Genomic DNA, 16,561 nt, shown 5'->3' with positions numbered 1-16,561 from the left:
GGATGGATAAATAATTTATAATAATCACTGTAATATTCCATAAAAACAAGTATCGGCCATTTTGATTTCAAGATGACTTTAAGTTTAATTTAATTTGTTATCATTTGCTTTTATATATTTCTGTAGGCCTATTTAGCTATTTCTTGTTAATATATATGCCTCACTGTATGCTGCTTGGGTTTGTTGTAGCTGTGTTTAAAAATTATAGTGTTTGTTTATTTGAAGAGGTTTTAAAAGAACTGTATTGTATGCTTTCGCTGTACGTAGCCTACTTATACTTACTCTAGTAGTCTACTTATGACTGTAAAACAATAAAAAGTAATATATATATATATATATATATATATATATATATATATATATATATATATATATATATATATATATATTCACCTGCGCCATTTATATATGCGGGATAGGAAGACACTCAAAAGTAAATCGCTCTTGTCTGTCACGCTGCAGGTAAAGGAACACCACGTGACCAAAGGGCTCTCTGTAAGCGCAAGTAGTACAAACAAGATCCTCTGATCACTGACGGTCCGACGGAAGCATCTTGGTGAGTTAAAAACGCAACAACTATGAATATGTATATTTTCGAATAATTTGAATAGGTAATTAATGGAAAGTTACATTGTTTCATGCAGTTTAACGCTAGACCACCACGGACAGTGAGCAGGAAAGGTAAAAATGAACAGGCTACGTAAATAAAACCAAAAAATAAATAAAAAAAACTTGCAAATATAAAACTGCTTGCTTTAGTCGGCATCTCTGTCTAAATATCATCATGATAAATTAAATGAAATAAACCACGCAGATGACACAATTATTAGCCTACCTCTAAACACAAGTGGATGTGTTCTGTTTACGAAAGGCATTAGATAAACATTAATTTACTTGTATGAAAGAAGATGTTTGCTAAGGTCTAACAGATTGGGAAAGGAGATTACCAGCAGGCTTATAACGCAAATCTGTTCATTTGGCATACAGCCATCTCAATATAAGAAGTAGCCTATATTTTCACCACTGACATAATATATATAGCCTAGGTCTAAATCATGAACATAAATATTTGTCTCTTTGGCTGATTAGGGTGGAGATGACATTGCGCATAATGTATTCCTCATGCCGCACAGGTGAGTTTACGTTTTGATATGATGTAGCAGTCTGAAAATGATCATTTGACCATGAACTGTGAGATTTCTAGTTGCCATAGTGGAATAGATGTTGTTCTTAATGCTCTTACTGAAGCAAAACTGTGTTTAATTTCATTAAGGCACTTTCGCAGTCAGACTTGGACCTGTCCGTCCCTTCAGCCTTACCGTCCACAGGGGAGGCTACAGTAAGATCATACACACATAGCCTATACATTGTCACACCCTAAACGGCGGCCGTACATACAGTGTCCTACAATATACCTCTCTCTGTCTCTCTGTAGAGTATGTGAATGCTGAGGAGTTGCCAACCGATATGAAGTCCATCACGGACCGTGCAGCACAAACACTGCTGTGGACTGAACTTTTCAGGGGTCTGTGTGTATAATGATTGTTTATAAAGTGCCCCTATTATGCTTTTTCAGATATTACCTTTCATGTAGTTTGTAATATAGCTGTTTGTGAATGTAAAATGTATGCAAATTTTCAAAGATCAAAGTGCACGATAATGAGTTATTGTCTTCCAAATAGGCATGTAATTTTCATGTTGCGATAATTACGATATTGAAATAAGTTGCAAAAAAGTGTTGTCATAGTGTAACAGGTTTAAGAACTCTTTTTCTTATAACAAAAATAACTCTGAATATTTAAATACAATAACACAGTACACACACACACAACATTAAGTTAAATGTTTCAAACAGATTAAAGTGCAAAAGAATTATAAATTTTCAAAAATTTAAAGTCCCCTTGAAATCAAAATGTAAGTTTTTTATTTTTCAGTATGAATATGTTAGCCTTAATGTTATGAATAAGCTGGTGTGTTCCAAAACAATGACAAAATTCGCATTTAGGAGATATAAGCATTCAGAACTTAAAGTCTCCGCTAAAATGGATCACGGATTTTCATGACATCACATCGCACTTCAGCTTCTCATCAAATCTTCTGTCCAATCAAATGCTCTCTAGAATCTGAAGTCCCGCCCCCTTCTACACCATCAACAGACTCTGAAGCTGCGACTGAAATCGGTCATTTGTTCACACATTTACTAGTTTCTACATGGTAAAGTGCACATAGTCCACTATATAGAGGATAGGGAACGATTCAGACTGTGTAAATATGCTTTCCATTGACGTGAATGAACGTTTTCGTGTTAGTATAACGTGAAACGCTGCAGCGTGAGCACAGTCTGCTCTAGCCTAGGAACACGAGAGCACAGAGCGGATCATATCCGCGAGCTGTGATATAAACAAAATGCTATTGGCTATTTTAAAAAAGGGGCGGGCTGTTTGATATATCGCCCTGTCTTTCTGTTTCAGTTGAAATTACATCAACATATTGAATAATGCTGCGTGTTCCAAGTCACTTCAGCGGGCCTTTAATGGCTATTTGAAGCATTTTAAATACTGGTCAGTAGCAGCTGCTTTGTTTCAGGGGTAACCGCTGCATTTCTGCTGCTCCATCAGCGCCCTCTGCTGTCAGAGAATGAATGTGCACTTTCATTAAGTGCGTCTCCTTCACTCGTACCAACCATGTGCTTCTCATGCATGTTGGGCTTGTTTATGTCTGAGTGCGCAGCATACAGCGGTGTGCATTTTATACAGTTGATGGGGAAAGTACGCTTAAAATGCATTATAAAAATTTGAATAATTTGTAATAAATAATTATTCATGGTATTTTGAAGTGGCCACAATAACAATATCATGCATATTCATTATCGTGATGTATCATATTACCGAATATCGGCGCATGTCTACTTCCAAAAGAAAGAATCGCTGAAATGATTCGTCAGCAATTCCAGAGTAACTTCCTGTTATCTTCCTATGTAGCAATGTAACAAATTTGCTTAAAAGATTAATTCAATTTAAAATGAAAATTACCCCATGATTTACTCACCCTCAAGCCATCCTAGGTGTATATGACTTTCTTCTAAGGAACTAAGGAGGGGTTTAGAGAGTCCGAATCCTTTATCAAACCATTTCATACATTGAGAAAAGAGCTAATGTTAGCTAATGCTAATGCAGGAACCTGTAAAATAACATAATAGGGGCACGTTGACTTTTTTTCTGCCTGCTTATGGTACTTTTTTGCACTTACATGCTGAGATTTTACAGTATATAAAGTTGTGTTGTTTGAATACATAATATTAATAATAATAATAAATTATTTTTATTATTCATGCCTAATACAGACCTGATAGAGACAATGTAATAATGATAATAATAAATTGTTATTTTAATACTACTACTAATAAGTTATTTATTATTATTATTATTTTAATCTGTGTCTTTGTGGCAGGTCTGTGTTGGTCATGAATAATAATAATAACTTATTAATTTATTTATTTATTATAATAAAAATAACAATATATCATTACTATTATTTTTATTATTAATAGTATTATTATTCTTACTTATTGTCACTGTATGGCAGGTTTGGGCATAAATAATAATAATAAAATTATTATTATATTCTCTGTGTGTATGGCAGGTTTGGGTATGACCATGAGTTATTTGTTCAGAGAACCAGCTACTATCAATTATCCGTTTGAGAAAGGCCCTCTCTCTCCCCGTTTCCGTGGTGAGCATGCACTACGCAGGTATCCAAATGGAGAGGAGCGCTGTATTGCGTGCAAACTGTGTGAGGCTGTCTGTCCCGCTCAGGTATATACACAATGCATTTTACTCACCCATCTGATTACCTGTACAGGATGTGTGTTAGCAGTGCTTTTGTCTGTAGGCCATCACTATAGAGGCAGAGACCCGTGCAGATGGCAGCAGAAGAACAACTCGTTACGACATTGACATGACCAAATGCATCTACTGTGGATTCTGCCAGGAAGCCTGTCCTGTGGATGCAATAGTAGAGGTACGCACATATATGACACCGTGTCAGACGCAAGCAGTGCAACACAAAGTGACAAATGCAAATAGAACCCATTATAACCAGTGCTCTACACTAGATGTGGCGCGGCACAACAAATTCCTAACAGTAAACTGACGCCCCGTTTTATTTCTGACATACTCCATACACTGACATATCACCGAGGGTCATTTAGTCCAAAACAGTTCTTATTATACAGTGATTCCATTAAAGGTAGAGTAAGCAATTTGTTTTATAAACACTTTTTGTTATACTGGATGAAACTCTCTTCACATCCTGATAGCAATCAAAAATAGAAGTGGTCTAAATATTAAAATGTACATATATCTTCTGTGGAAGTCTCAGGACCAAAGAATGTTCCTCCAATCATTGCATTTGGACCGAATATATATATGAGTTTGCGTTAGACTTTCGACGGACAGGATTGTAAAAATACCGTCATAATCAATTATTACCCATCATTTTAATTTATATATTGTAATGATAAGACATTTAATAACTTCTGATTTCGTCAACATTTTCATTTTTATTCACAAACTTATAGGATAAGCAAATAGGCCTAGGCTATGCATTTATTTATATTATGAAAAGAAAGTTAAAGACTGCTTCACTTTTCAGTTTTCATCTTGAACACAGTTATCGAGGATCGTGAGTGAACGCAAAACGAACTATTTAAAGCAAAACGAACTGGATTAGAAACTTAATTATGTAATTATAAGTATTTTAATATATAATAAAATGGACAAAATTTGTGCATGTAATCAAACGCATCGTTTTCATTTTGTTCTGGAGACTGAACTCGCGCTCTGCTGCCACACTGGAGCGCGCTCACCACCTACTGGACAGGGGTGGGAATTACAGTTACAAGCAGCATCAGCCTCAGTAATCTGTCAAAATGACGGACGGGCTTCAGATTTTTTCTGTCACTGCTAAAAAAATTCCGTCAATGACGGCACATTTTCGGTTAACGCAACCTTTGAGATATATATATACAGACACACGTCACACTACCGCCGGTGACACTCCACGACCGCGGTGTCGTGCCTACCGTCACAGCCCTATGCAAAGTGTAGACAGACAGTCACTGAGCACCAAAAACAAACAGCAGCGGCCTTTTACAGTTCCTTCTGAACCAAAACAACGAGCTTATGACACGCCATGTCATAACCGTAATTAAAAGATGGCAACCCATGACGTTCTACCCGGAGCTGTTCACGTCTACACACTCGGATTTATGCATTTCTATGTCAACACTATCAATGCCAAAATTAATCTGTAGCAGTCAGGTGGTACAAGAGCTCTATAAGTTGTTTACGTTCATTATTATTGTAATGTTATGTGATTTGAGACATGAGGTAATTTAACGTCTCTCGTCTTGCGACGCTTTGCAAACTCTGCTGTGTGCGTTAATGTGTTTTGGAGGAGGCGCAGCTTTGGAGACGCACTGAAGGCAGACCTGCCAACATGTACGCATTTTGCGTACCAGGTACGCATTTTGACCTCAAAGTACGCTGGTACGATTTGTCACTCTTTACTACGCAAAAACCCGGTGACTCCTCTGTGCACGCCTAGTACTCAAATCCAGCAAAAGAGTTCGACCAATCAGCGCTGGGTTCATTTCCCCAAATACAGAGCTATAGAGACGTGATGATTGACAAATGCGTACGGCCTATCAATAAAAAGACACTGCAAATCGACGTCAACACAAAATCCCGCTCAATCCCTCCTTCCACGCCCGCCGTTTCAGTGACTGAATTCTCAAGCAAGGACAGCACACTCACGCACTTTTAACTCCTTAAGGTAAACGGGTATAAAATGCACAAGTAATGTTGAACAACAAATCTAAATAAAATTGAAATCGCTGATTATGAAAATGTTGTGATGTGTGACTGACTGACAAGCGCGAGTCTGGAGAAACAGGCGTTTATTTATTTATTCTCAGTGTTCAGAAACGTATAGCCTACATGTGTTGCGTTATTGTGTTAATACTAATTATGTTACATAGCCTACTTATTTTGTATGAAGACTAGCACATTAGTTACTTATGCATTTAAAATGACCGTTGTCTCAATGCTGCGCGAGCTCTCTCATAAACACAAACGCGCGCGCGCACACAGAGAGGTAACATGAAAATTGCCGTGTTTGGTTTAAAATTTGTTCTTGCTTGTGTTATTTTTTTTTTTTTTTTTGTCAGAAAAGATTTTTAATTATCCACCCGTGTTTTTAAGATTCGGTAAATGACGGACGCTTTAGTTAACACAACCCCTCGTTATATGTCGGACTGACTTCTTGATATTCTTGAATACTCGATGTGTTTTGCTCTTATTGGTCCTTTCAATTCATTGTCAACTGTTTTCTATAAATATGTTTGTATTGGCTAACCTTTATTCAGCGAATGTTTGTCTTGTTTATAATTCAAAGACAGCACGCTACAAATAGAAACCTTTTTTTTCTGTGGGATTTAGTATCATATTTGGATATTGGAGTAATAAATTAAGTATTTTAAATGAATCACATGTAAACTCAATGTTTGTTTTCTAAGGGTTTCTTAATTGTAGACTAGTTTTCATTACAAAACCTATAAACGACTCAACTGTCAGGTTAGTTGTATGTAAATATAGCCTTCTTGAAATTGCAAACAAAAAATTTTAGTCCATATTAAATATATGAATGCGATTCACTTGTGGTTGTCAGTTTGTATAAGAACACATTATGCAATGCAAGATTAATCATGAATTAAAAAAAATGCTTTTGAGCAGGTGTAATGAAATTTTTAATTGTCAAATTAAAAAAACTTTAACAGTCAAAATTAACGAAGATGGGTGTGTGTGCTTTGTGTATTGTATTCTCAAAAATGTAAAACATAACCCCCCCCCACACAAAATAAATAAATAAATAAATAAACCCGTGCCCCGTCCCGTCACACTGGTACTCGAAAAAATTTTCCAAGGTTGGCAGGTCTGTGAAGGGAGGGTGGGATCTTATGATTTTTAAAGCTAACTTGGTATTCCTAGCCTCTCTGAAATTGCCTACCCTACCTTTAATAATACAATCATTTCCCCTTTCTTTTTGTGCCAGGGCCCTAATTTTGAGTATGCCACTGAGACTCATGAAGAGCTGCTGTATAATAAAGAGAAACTGCTGAATAATGGAGATCGCTGGGAGGCTGAGATTGCTGCTAACATTCAGGCAGATTACCTGTACAGATGAACAGATAACAGCAACACAAACAATAGACGACATCAGTTCATAAGCTACCTGCATCATCTACTGAAATTAAAAATGTCACTTTGTATAGAACCAGATATATTTTGTATAGAAAAGTATTAATATATTTGCTGTCTAAATGCACAAAACATAACGCACAATGAATGTTCATCTATCTGTTTATTTTAAAGTAATATAATGTATAATGTTCATTTTAAAGCAAATGATATAAATAAAATAACAAACAAAATATGGTGTATTTCTTTTCTTAACATAATGCCAATAATTTAACTATTTACCGCATTCATGTTACAAATATTATTGCTGTCAGCTATTTTTACTGGTTTTTCTATTTTATTCAAACTATTATTAAAAAACTGCACATTACATCCCATAATAGTTTTAACATATTATGTTATATTATTACGTATTATTGTTACTTATATTATTATACTATATTATACATAGTATAATATAAAAGCACAAATTGATCAGTGTATTCAAACTTACTAGGTTATTATCAGGGGCTCATATTAAGCATGTTTGTATCTGAATGTTCATATGTGGTGTATTTCTAAACATAATGCTACTAATTTAACGATTTACTACATTCAGATTACAAATAATATTCAACTTACATTGTTGTATAAATATATTGTACATCCCATATTACTTTAACATATATTATTTAAATATATTTACATACGTATTGTTCATATATTTCACACACAGTATATTTATTCTGGTCTTTTACCTACGTTATTGTTCATGTCACACATTGCATATTCCATAAAATATTTTACTGTACATATACCTTATATATTTCTTAGGTTTCTCTATAACTTAATCAAATTCCCATGCTACAGTCTACCTTATGTCTTTGTATCTTCTGTGTCCCGCAGTGTCATTGCCCAAAACAACAATGCCCTCTAGAGATTATGTATTGTGTTGTATAAGAGACACAAATATTACGTTTGTTTACCCAGTAACTGAAGTATTTCATTAAATCAGTCTGTTTTTAATTAAATCTGCCTGTTTAAAGTCTTCATAAACTCATAATCTACAAATTTTTACGGAATATTGCAGTATTTATTATAAATGATTTATGCACATTTTTTTCTCTGTCCTCATAATCTTTAATAAAAATAACCTCCCCTCCTCCTTGCAGCAGCAACTCGCATACTTCCCTACTATAAAATAGGTGAAAAACAGTATGTGAAAAAATAAGTATGTTCACATTCACAGTACTCATAAAAGAATGGGCAAAAAGTCCCCCGGATGACCTTATTTCCCCTGAGAATCTGCATACTATGGACACTTTACTATCCCATGAAGCCAAAGGAGAGGATTTGTGAATGGCAGTGAAGCGACACTGTTATGGCAAATATAGTATGTTCAAATTATACACACATTCATACTATAGAACATATTTTAGTGGTTGTAAAGTAATTACTTATTCAAAACAAGTACCTACTCAAGAGAGTATGCAATTTCGAACGCAGCCATCTTCTCTTATGACGTGTTTTCTGGCGCGAGGGCGGGGCAACTTGTCACTCACATGAGTTCGACCAATAGCATATTACATCCATCCAATCAATTTCCCATGGACAAAATAAAGTCCCGCCCTACATTTTTCTCTTTCCAGAAGCCGTCTCATACCACACTATCACAACTTCCGTTTCATACTGACTGTAAGATGTCAGAGAGGTGAGCGTTTCAGTTCGTTGCGCTGTACTGCCACTAGGTGGCGTAGTTGTCCAGTGGCAATAGAGGGTCACGTGGTAGGGGCGGAAGCGTTTATGTGAGCCATGCTGAATCCCGCGCGGGCGCAGCCATTTGCTCTCTTCCTCGATCACTTCAACACCGGTGAGTGCGGAACGACGCTGCTCGTCTCATCACAAACTATTTTCACGGAGACGTTTTGTTTTCGCTGAAATCAAAACACCCCTGAAAGTCTTTATATTTTTTCTAACATGGTCGTTAGTTGATCAGATTGCGTTTATTCGCCGCTGATGTGGAGTTATGAGTGTTTCATCATGGCTCATCTGTGTCGTAGCGCCATCGTGAGTTGTTGGCAGCGCGCGATGCTGGCGGGCCGCTGAAGTCGCGAGAACAAGACTCGCTTTGTTCAACTCTTTTGTTTATTTATAAATTTTTTGTTTATTATTACAGTCTTTAATGCTCTAAATGTTAATTTCCAAATTTATGGGCCTGTTTTGAGGCCTTCAGGCTGCGACTGCCTCTGTGAAGTTCAGGCTACAGTAGCAGCGGCCTCGTGTGTTCGCGCGCATCCTTTTATTTAGACGCGGTAGTTGTTCGTTTATGAACGCAGTTGATTGTTTTGAGTTTTATACGCTATTTGGGTTTTACTACGGCTGTGAACGTGTTGTTTTCAGTAGTTTTGTGTAACTATTTCATTTATTTGTGATTGATGCGGCCTTTGTGTGATGTGACTAACCGTCCCGCCATCTCTCCCGCAGAGTGACTGCAGCACAAAGACCAACACACAAACAGCAATGGCAGAGAACGAGCCACAAGTTCAGTTTAAGGTAACGCTCACTTTAAAACTACGACAGGCTCGAATAATGAATTAAAGGCCGTCTTTTAAATGTTTGCTTGTTAGCACGAGTTGCTAAACTGTTTGGAAGTAAATTAGAAGACTTGTTCCTGATAACGAGTGCAGAGATAAGCGTGAGAACCGCCTCGAGACATTGAATGATGGTGCATGAATCAGGAAAACGGTTGCAATTTATAGTAAATATTCAAAAATAAAAAGTAGGTTAATTTTCAGTAAAACGTAAGGAGAATATTTGTATATCTTATTATCGGTTAACTCATTTAGTTCTTCCATCTTATTACATGTTTGAGTTCAAGTTGTCCAATGTAACAAACTTCTTTGTGCAGATTGTAACTGGTGGGGAAATTTGAGACCCATAGGAATCACTATTTATTTTATTTTTTTACTACCAGGCAGGCAACTGTTGTGCAGTTTAAACTTATAAACCAAAAATAAATATAACAAGTAAAATATTCACAATTATTTTATAATCTGTTATCTTCTAAAGGATATTAATCAGCTACTTAAATATGGGGCTTTGACTTTTCACAAATGTGACCACTGATACACAGCAGTTTATGGATAATTCACATCCCCAGCCCAAGTAATATACTTTTTTTTTTTAATAAATTTTTTTCTTATTCAAGACACTTTTAAACAGCATATCACTATTTACAGAATATGATCCAGATTAAAACGAGCAAAAACGCTAGATTTGAACTGCCTAATAGACCATACCTAGTTTTTTTTTTTTTTTTTAACTATCACAAAAAAATGTAGATAATATAACAAGTTTTTTTTCCTCCAGTGATTGGCCAATAATATAATCATACACATTTCTAAGACAATGTTAAGTTTTTAACCGGGGTCCATTCTTTGTACCTCGCTTACTTAAAGGCTTAGTTTGCACATCTCAGACAACGTTTATCCATATTTTAGTCAAATCCACAAATTTGTTTTAAGAACCAAATTAGCCAGAGATCAGTTGTCATGATTAGAAGGTCTGGCATTTTGTCATTTATTCACCCTCAAGTAGTTCTAAACCTGTATGAATTTCTTTGTTCTGCTGAAAATATTTGGAAGAATGTCAGTAACCAAACAGATCTCAACCCCATAGTATTTATTTTTCCGACTATGGAAGTAAATGGGGGGGCGAAAACTGTTTGGTTTCTGAGATTCTTCAAAATATCGTTGTTCAGCAAAACAAAGAAATTCATACAGGTTTGGAACTACTTGAGGGTTAGTAAATGACAATTTTCTTTTTTTTCTCTTTTTTTGGGGATGAACTATCCCTTTAAAACATCCGAGATGATTTGACAAATGCCAGATCTTCTAATCATAACTGATTTTGGTTCTTAAAACGAATTTGTGGATTTGACTAAAATATATGGATAAAGTTGTCTGAGATGTTCATTCTTGAAAGGGCAGATGTATCAATACTCATCCATGATCAGCAATGCAGCAATTAGCTGGCGTCAAGAGTGCAACGTAGTGACATCATATTAAAAAAAACATCACAGACACCTGATGGAAAAACTTCTGGACCTTTTATAAGGTAACCGCAGAGGAAACAAAATGAGTTATAATAGATCAAGGAAATGTGAACTGTTTTGCATGATTCCACATTATTGCACAATATCTAGTATTTGTGCTATCTTTACATTTTTATATTTTAATGTTATAATTAGCAATTTGTTTAATAGTACCTGTGAAGCAGATTTATTACGTGACAGCATTAAAGTTTCAAGAACATTTTTCTAATGGCACTTCAAAAGTTATCAGCGTCTCCTGCATTGCATCAAGCCACTCCCATAATAGCCATTCAAATTAATGCATGGCATGGACTAACTGTGTATATATAATACTCCAATAAAATTACTAGGTAATTATTCTCTCACAAATGAGTCTCTCAATGAGTAAAACTATCTATATTAGACTACACAACATTATAATATTTACAAATTTTTAAATTAAGTTCTCCCCCAAATTGTGGTCATGGGTGACTGAAGGGGTAAAGCACTGTATGGCCTTTTGCAGTAACTTAAGTGTCATGCTGTAGCATTAAGTACCGATATTGTTTTTCAGTTAAGGTCTTGTCAACTACTGTAATATCAATTGTTTGGGAAGAGTTTCGGTCACTCATGCGAACTGCCTTTCCCCATCCACAGCTGGTCCTGGTAGGAGATGGAGGCACGGGGAAAACCACCTTTGTGAAGAGACACTTGACTGGGGAGTTTGAAAAGAAATATGTTGGTAAGTATTTTGGATGCTTTTCTCATTTCATTCATGTGACATCTCAATGAAACTATTCTGGAGGAATGTGTGGCTTTGGTGTGACGGTCACACCGATGGGCAGCTATTAAATGTTTCTTTGTGTCATCTTAGCCACACTTGGAGTTGAGGTACATCCCCTGGTCTTCCACACCAACAGAGGAGCCATCAAATATAATGTATGGGACACAGCTGGACAAGAGAAGTTTGGAGGCCTGAGAGATGGATATTACATCCAGGGTATGCTGCCGTTTGCTTTTTAGGCGCCTTTACTCTACAGCAGTGGTTTAACATGTGCCTCTCTTTGTCTCTCTATAGCTCAGTGTGCAATCATCATGTTTGATGTAACTTCTCGAGTGACCTATAAAAACGTGCCCAACTGGCATCGTGACTTGGTGCGTGTGTGCGAGAACATTCCCATAGTGCTGTGCGGTAACAAAGTGGACATCAAGGACAGGAAGGTCAAAGCAAAGAGTATTGTGTTCCATCGTAAGAAGAATCTACAGGTACAGTGCACCTTTTGAACTCAGTCAGCACTAAATAATTCACACCATCCATGTTCTAAATGCTGTTATTATGAACTGACTTATCCAATCATTAAGTCTCTTACACCCACCCCTTTTTGCAAACTTGCGTTCATCTGCCTCCAGTTTTGAGTGAAATGAATCCAATCAACTGAAGACTGCATGTCAGGCTGTTATTGATCATTAATGTAATTCTCCCTTTTCCCAGTACTATGACATCTCTGCCAAGAGTAATTATAACTTTGAGAAGCCCTTCCTGTGGCTTGCACGGAAGCTGATTGGAGATCCTAATCTGGAGTTTGTTGAGATGCCAGCCCTCGCGCCACCTGAAATTGCTATGGACCCATCACTTGCCGCACAGTATGAGCATGACTTGAAAGTAAGTACCCGCACTCGGCCAGTCACGTACTTCTGCTTCCAAAAAAAGTTTCTTTAATCTGTATTGTTTCTCTTCTAGGTGGCATCAGAAACAGCTCTCCCAGATGAAGATGACGACCTTTAACCTGTTAGCCTCTGACCTCCTTGTGGCAATGTCACTGGGATTTCCTGGTGATTGTTCCTTTCCCTTCCCCTTTTACTGTAAAACCCCAGCGCAGAATATTTTTATTTTTCAATTTTTGGTTTGTTTTGTGTTTTGAACTTGAGTAAATTGTGTGGTTCATTTCATTGTAGACATGCTAACTGTTACCACCAGACACACATGCAGACATGCCTACACTGACACACTCACTTACTCAAAGGTGTGAGAGCAAGTTGAGTGTCCCAGTGCTTACTTCTCTATGTAAAGCTCTAAGCACTTAGAGGAATTCTTGGAATAAAAACATTCAATATAATCCTTGCTTGGTCTTTTCTTATGAACAAAACAACTTAAAGCAAATTATAAAATTGCGGTGGCCTACTTGTAAGCAATTTTTTTGACCAAGGAAATTGTCAAATCATTTGTTTTGCATGTAAAGCATTTTTCAGGCCTTGTATACATGGCTCTGGAAGTCTCTCGGTTTGCACAGACAAGGGTGCGTTGTAATGCTTGGGTCTAAAATGGCAAGTTACTGGCCGTGATGTTTAAATAATGTGGGTTTTGCAGTGGAGTGTGAATTGCTGCCGAGTTCAAGATCCATTCATTGTCAAAAAATATAACCGCATGTATCTAATGTGAGGTCTGAAGTGGTTTTACACACATTATGGGTGAGCCTTTTGAGACATTTTACTTTCATATCTTTTGCTATTGTAATCATGGCATTTCATTGAAACAGTGTAAGAAGTTTGTCATTCTGATGTCAGTATTGGAATAGTTTCTAGTATTTAAATGAATACTATGCCAATAAACATGATTTGGACACTAGTCTTTATTGGTAAAGTTACTATGTGGCACTTTTCAAAAACTAATAGAGCATGAAAAAGTTTTAAAAGATCTTCAAACATTCAGGAAAAAAGGTGCTTACCCTTTTTAGAGTGCAATAAATGTTAAATTCCAAATTAATCAGACAAATGATTTGATATAAAATTATATATTTGCATTGCATTTATTAATGTTAATGATGTTAAATTGTTTAAATAGTACAGACAAGACCTGAGATGAGACAGGCCATTTAGACAAAATACTTTTTATTATACCAACATGATATATTTGTGTAGGTGAATTAATGTTAGATTTGTTCAGCCTTCAGTTATAAAATCAAGCGTTCATGTTATATAAGCAATTTTATATTTATATAATACACTTTTATTAAAATGTCTAGTAGTATAAAATGTTGCCAGGATAGAGGTAATTTGAATCCGTGAATCCGTTTGAATAAGTTACTACTGTAAAGTAATATGAGATTCTCCCTCAAACTGTGCAAAAAAATGTCGTTTTGTTTTTGACAATGGTGTAGTAACATAATCAGTTCAACTAGGCCCTAGGGTACGGTTACCATGGTACGTTTGCGTGATGACGCAAAGCAATTCCTCACTACGTAATACTATAATGTGTCCACCAGAGAGCAGAAAATAGTAATTTATGCTCCTCATGTCACAGTCTTTGGAGTCGAGGTCCACACAAACTATCAGAAGAAAGGGTTTAGTGAAACACAACACACCAGTGTCATTCACACACACATTCCGTCGCTTTTGCTCCACTTCACTGATGTGGAGAATGATAACTCAGCGATTACAGACACCCATACTGACGTGTGGCAGCGCTTCCTCATCCGCTCAGTGCTGTTGACAGAGGAGAGAGGGTTAATGAGTGTCAGCTCTCGTGCTCCATGTGTGGTGAAGTGAGCTATACTCACTGATCTTTGACTCCATCCACTGCGCCAGATATATCCCATGATTCACTACACACTAAAGGCAAAAAGTTTTGAGATGAAAATGGTCCTTACAGTAAGTATAATTTAATAAATAGTCATGTTATTTCATCATGTCAGAAGCACAGTTGATAGGCCTATCTGATAATCACAGTCACATGTATTATTTTTTAACAATTAGATTAGTTAGTAGAAACTGATGAATACCTACCAGTAGATATTTAAATATATATTAGTCACTATTGCAATATTATATACATGAAGCTACTAAATGTGGTAGGGTGAAGTCAGCAAAAATGGGCCACGTTTTGATAAATTGCTTATAATACCATAAAATAAGCTATGCATGAGATCTAATGATATTTTTATAAATTAGCATGGGTCTCTTAAATATATATATATTTTTAAAATGTGAAAAAGTATAATTGTTTTAAAATTACGAGAGTTAGAGTATCAGCAGATCCCTTCTTGAGCCACGGCACAACATTCAGGTAAAATGGGGCAATATAAAAAGAGATCAACACAGGTCATTTCGGCTGAAATCATTTTATTTTTAACTGTAAATTGACACTATTGTCTTTAGTGTGCCATAGCAACAACACTATAAATTTATTTCATTACATAGAAAGTTGAACGAATATTTCATTAAAAAAATGCAATTAAAAATGAACTGATCATGTTGTATAGGTTTGCATGTGTGTGTGTGTATGCTTGTCAAATATCTGTCAAACGTTTTGTTAAAGATTAGAACATCTTTGACAAAAAACTAAAAAAACAAAAACAAATCACTTTAACATTTCCTGTAGCTAGGTCTTAACATTGTACTGTACTGACATCTTCCTTTCTTTCCCTCTCTCTTCTCATCTGTTTTTTTCCCTTTCTTTGCTTGTCCTACTGCCATACTGTCTGCAATGCAATTTATTTATGTTAAGATTGTGTATGGATACATCTAGGCCTATAAACCTATTTTCACCTTCAATATCTGTGTAAAAGTGTGTGTGTATGCAGCCCATTTTAGCTCAGCCATTTCTAACTAAAATGACCTTTTTCACAAAAATCAAAGTTTCTTTTTTAAAATTAAACTTTTTTATTTGAAAGAGCATGTCAAAACATTGTTCATAAACCTTTGCTTTGATGATAAGCTTACTTATAATTGCTTTAGTACCCTTATTAGTGATGAATGAAATTTACTATGTCAGGCTCACTTTCCTTACAATTTCTTTATGAAACACTCTGCCCTGCCCCCCTTAAAAAATTCAGACCAGTCAAAACCATTGTTACATGTCAAAGTGTTGAAGCAACAATACAAGATCAGTATTGTGATTGGCTGTAAAAAATTAAAGAGTCATTATTTGACCCATTTTACCTGATTGCCCATTTTAGCTGACTTCACCCTATGAAAAGATTTTTTTTAAACATTTTCAGTAAAAGGTAAAAATGCAATTCTGAAAATGCAATAAATATTAAGTGAAACCTAAAAATGAATCAGACAAAATGTGCAAAAGTGCATAAAATACGGAAAAAAATAATATTATGTTGACCTAATTCAAGTTCATGAATGCACATATTTGTACTAACATAATTAATTTTAATGGTTAGATACAGCCAAAAAGATCAGATGGCCAAAATATATTTTAATTAATTAATTAATTAATTAATTATTATTATTATTTTTAAAT

The 16,561-nt window shown here is 35.7% G+C and overlaps 2 protein-coding genes across 4 annotated transcripts; both read left to right on the top strand.

The window, feature by feature from the left end:
• The first annotated feature begins 403 nt into the window (after positions 1 to 403).
• ndufs8b (NADH:ubiquinone oxidoreductase core subunit S8b) lies at positions 404 to 7,485 on the top strand. Of its 2 annotated transcripts, XM_048176423.1 has the most exons (8): positions 404 to 556; positions 645 to 681; positions 1,090 to 1,133; positions 1,274 to 1,339; positions 1,436 to 1,525; positions 3,643 to 3,815; positions 3,892 to 4,020; positions 7,114 to 7,485. In XM_048176423.1, the coding sequence occupies exons 3-8, from the start codon at positions 1,097 to 1,099 to the stop codon at positions 7,243 to 7,245; spliced, it is 627 nt and encodes a 208-aa protein (XP_048032380.1). In that variant the 5' UTR covers positions 404 to 556; positions 645 to 681; positions 1,090 to 1,096; the 3' UTR covers positions 7,246 to 7,485. The 2 variants fall into 2 exon arrangements, with proteins under 2 accessions (XP_048032380.1, XP_048032381.1); XM_048176424.1 differs by lacking the exon at positions 645 to 681 and having other exon boundaries at positions 406 to 556.
• Positions 7,486 to 8,976: 1,491 nt separating this feature from the next.
• Positions 8,977 to 13,427, top strand: ran (RAN, member RAS oncogene family). Of its 2 annotated transcripts, XM_048176420.1 has the most exons (7): positions 8,977 to 9,108; positions 9,723 to 9,791; positions 11,968 to 12,052; positions 12,185 to 12,310; positions 12,389 to 12,576; positions 12,803 to 12,973; positions 13,052 to 13,427. In XM_048176420.1, exons 2-7 carry the CDS (start codon positions 9,759 to 9,761, stop codon positions 13,094 to 13,096), a joined length of 648 nt encoding a protein of 215 aa, XP_048032377.1. In that variant the 5' UTR covers positions 8,977 to 9,108; positions 9,723 to 9,758; the 3' UTR covers positions 13,097 to 13,427. The 2 variants fall into 2 exon arrangements, with proteins under 2 accessions (XP_048032377.1, XP_048032379.1); XM_048176422.1 differs by lacking the exons at positions 8,977 to 9,108; positions 9,723 to 9,791 and adding an exon at positions 11,885 to 11,889.
• The last annotated feature ends 3,134 nt before the right edge of the window (positions 13,428 to 16,561 follow it).

This window comes from Megalobrama amblycephala, linkage group LG23 (assembly GCF_018812025.1).
Source record: "Megalobrama amblycephala isolate DHTTF-2021 linkage group LG23, ASM1881202v1, whole genome shotgun sequence".
In the NCBI taxonomy this organism is placed as follows: domain Eukaryota; kingdom Metazoa; phylum Chordata; class Actinopteri; order Cypriniformes; family Xenocyprididae; genus Megalobrama; species Megalobrama amblycephala.
This window is presented reverse-complemented; position numbering and strand designations above follow the sequence as displayed.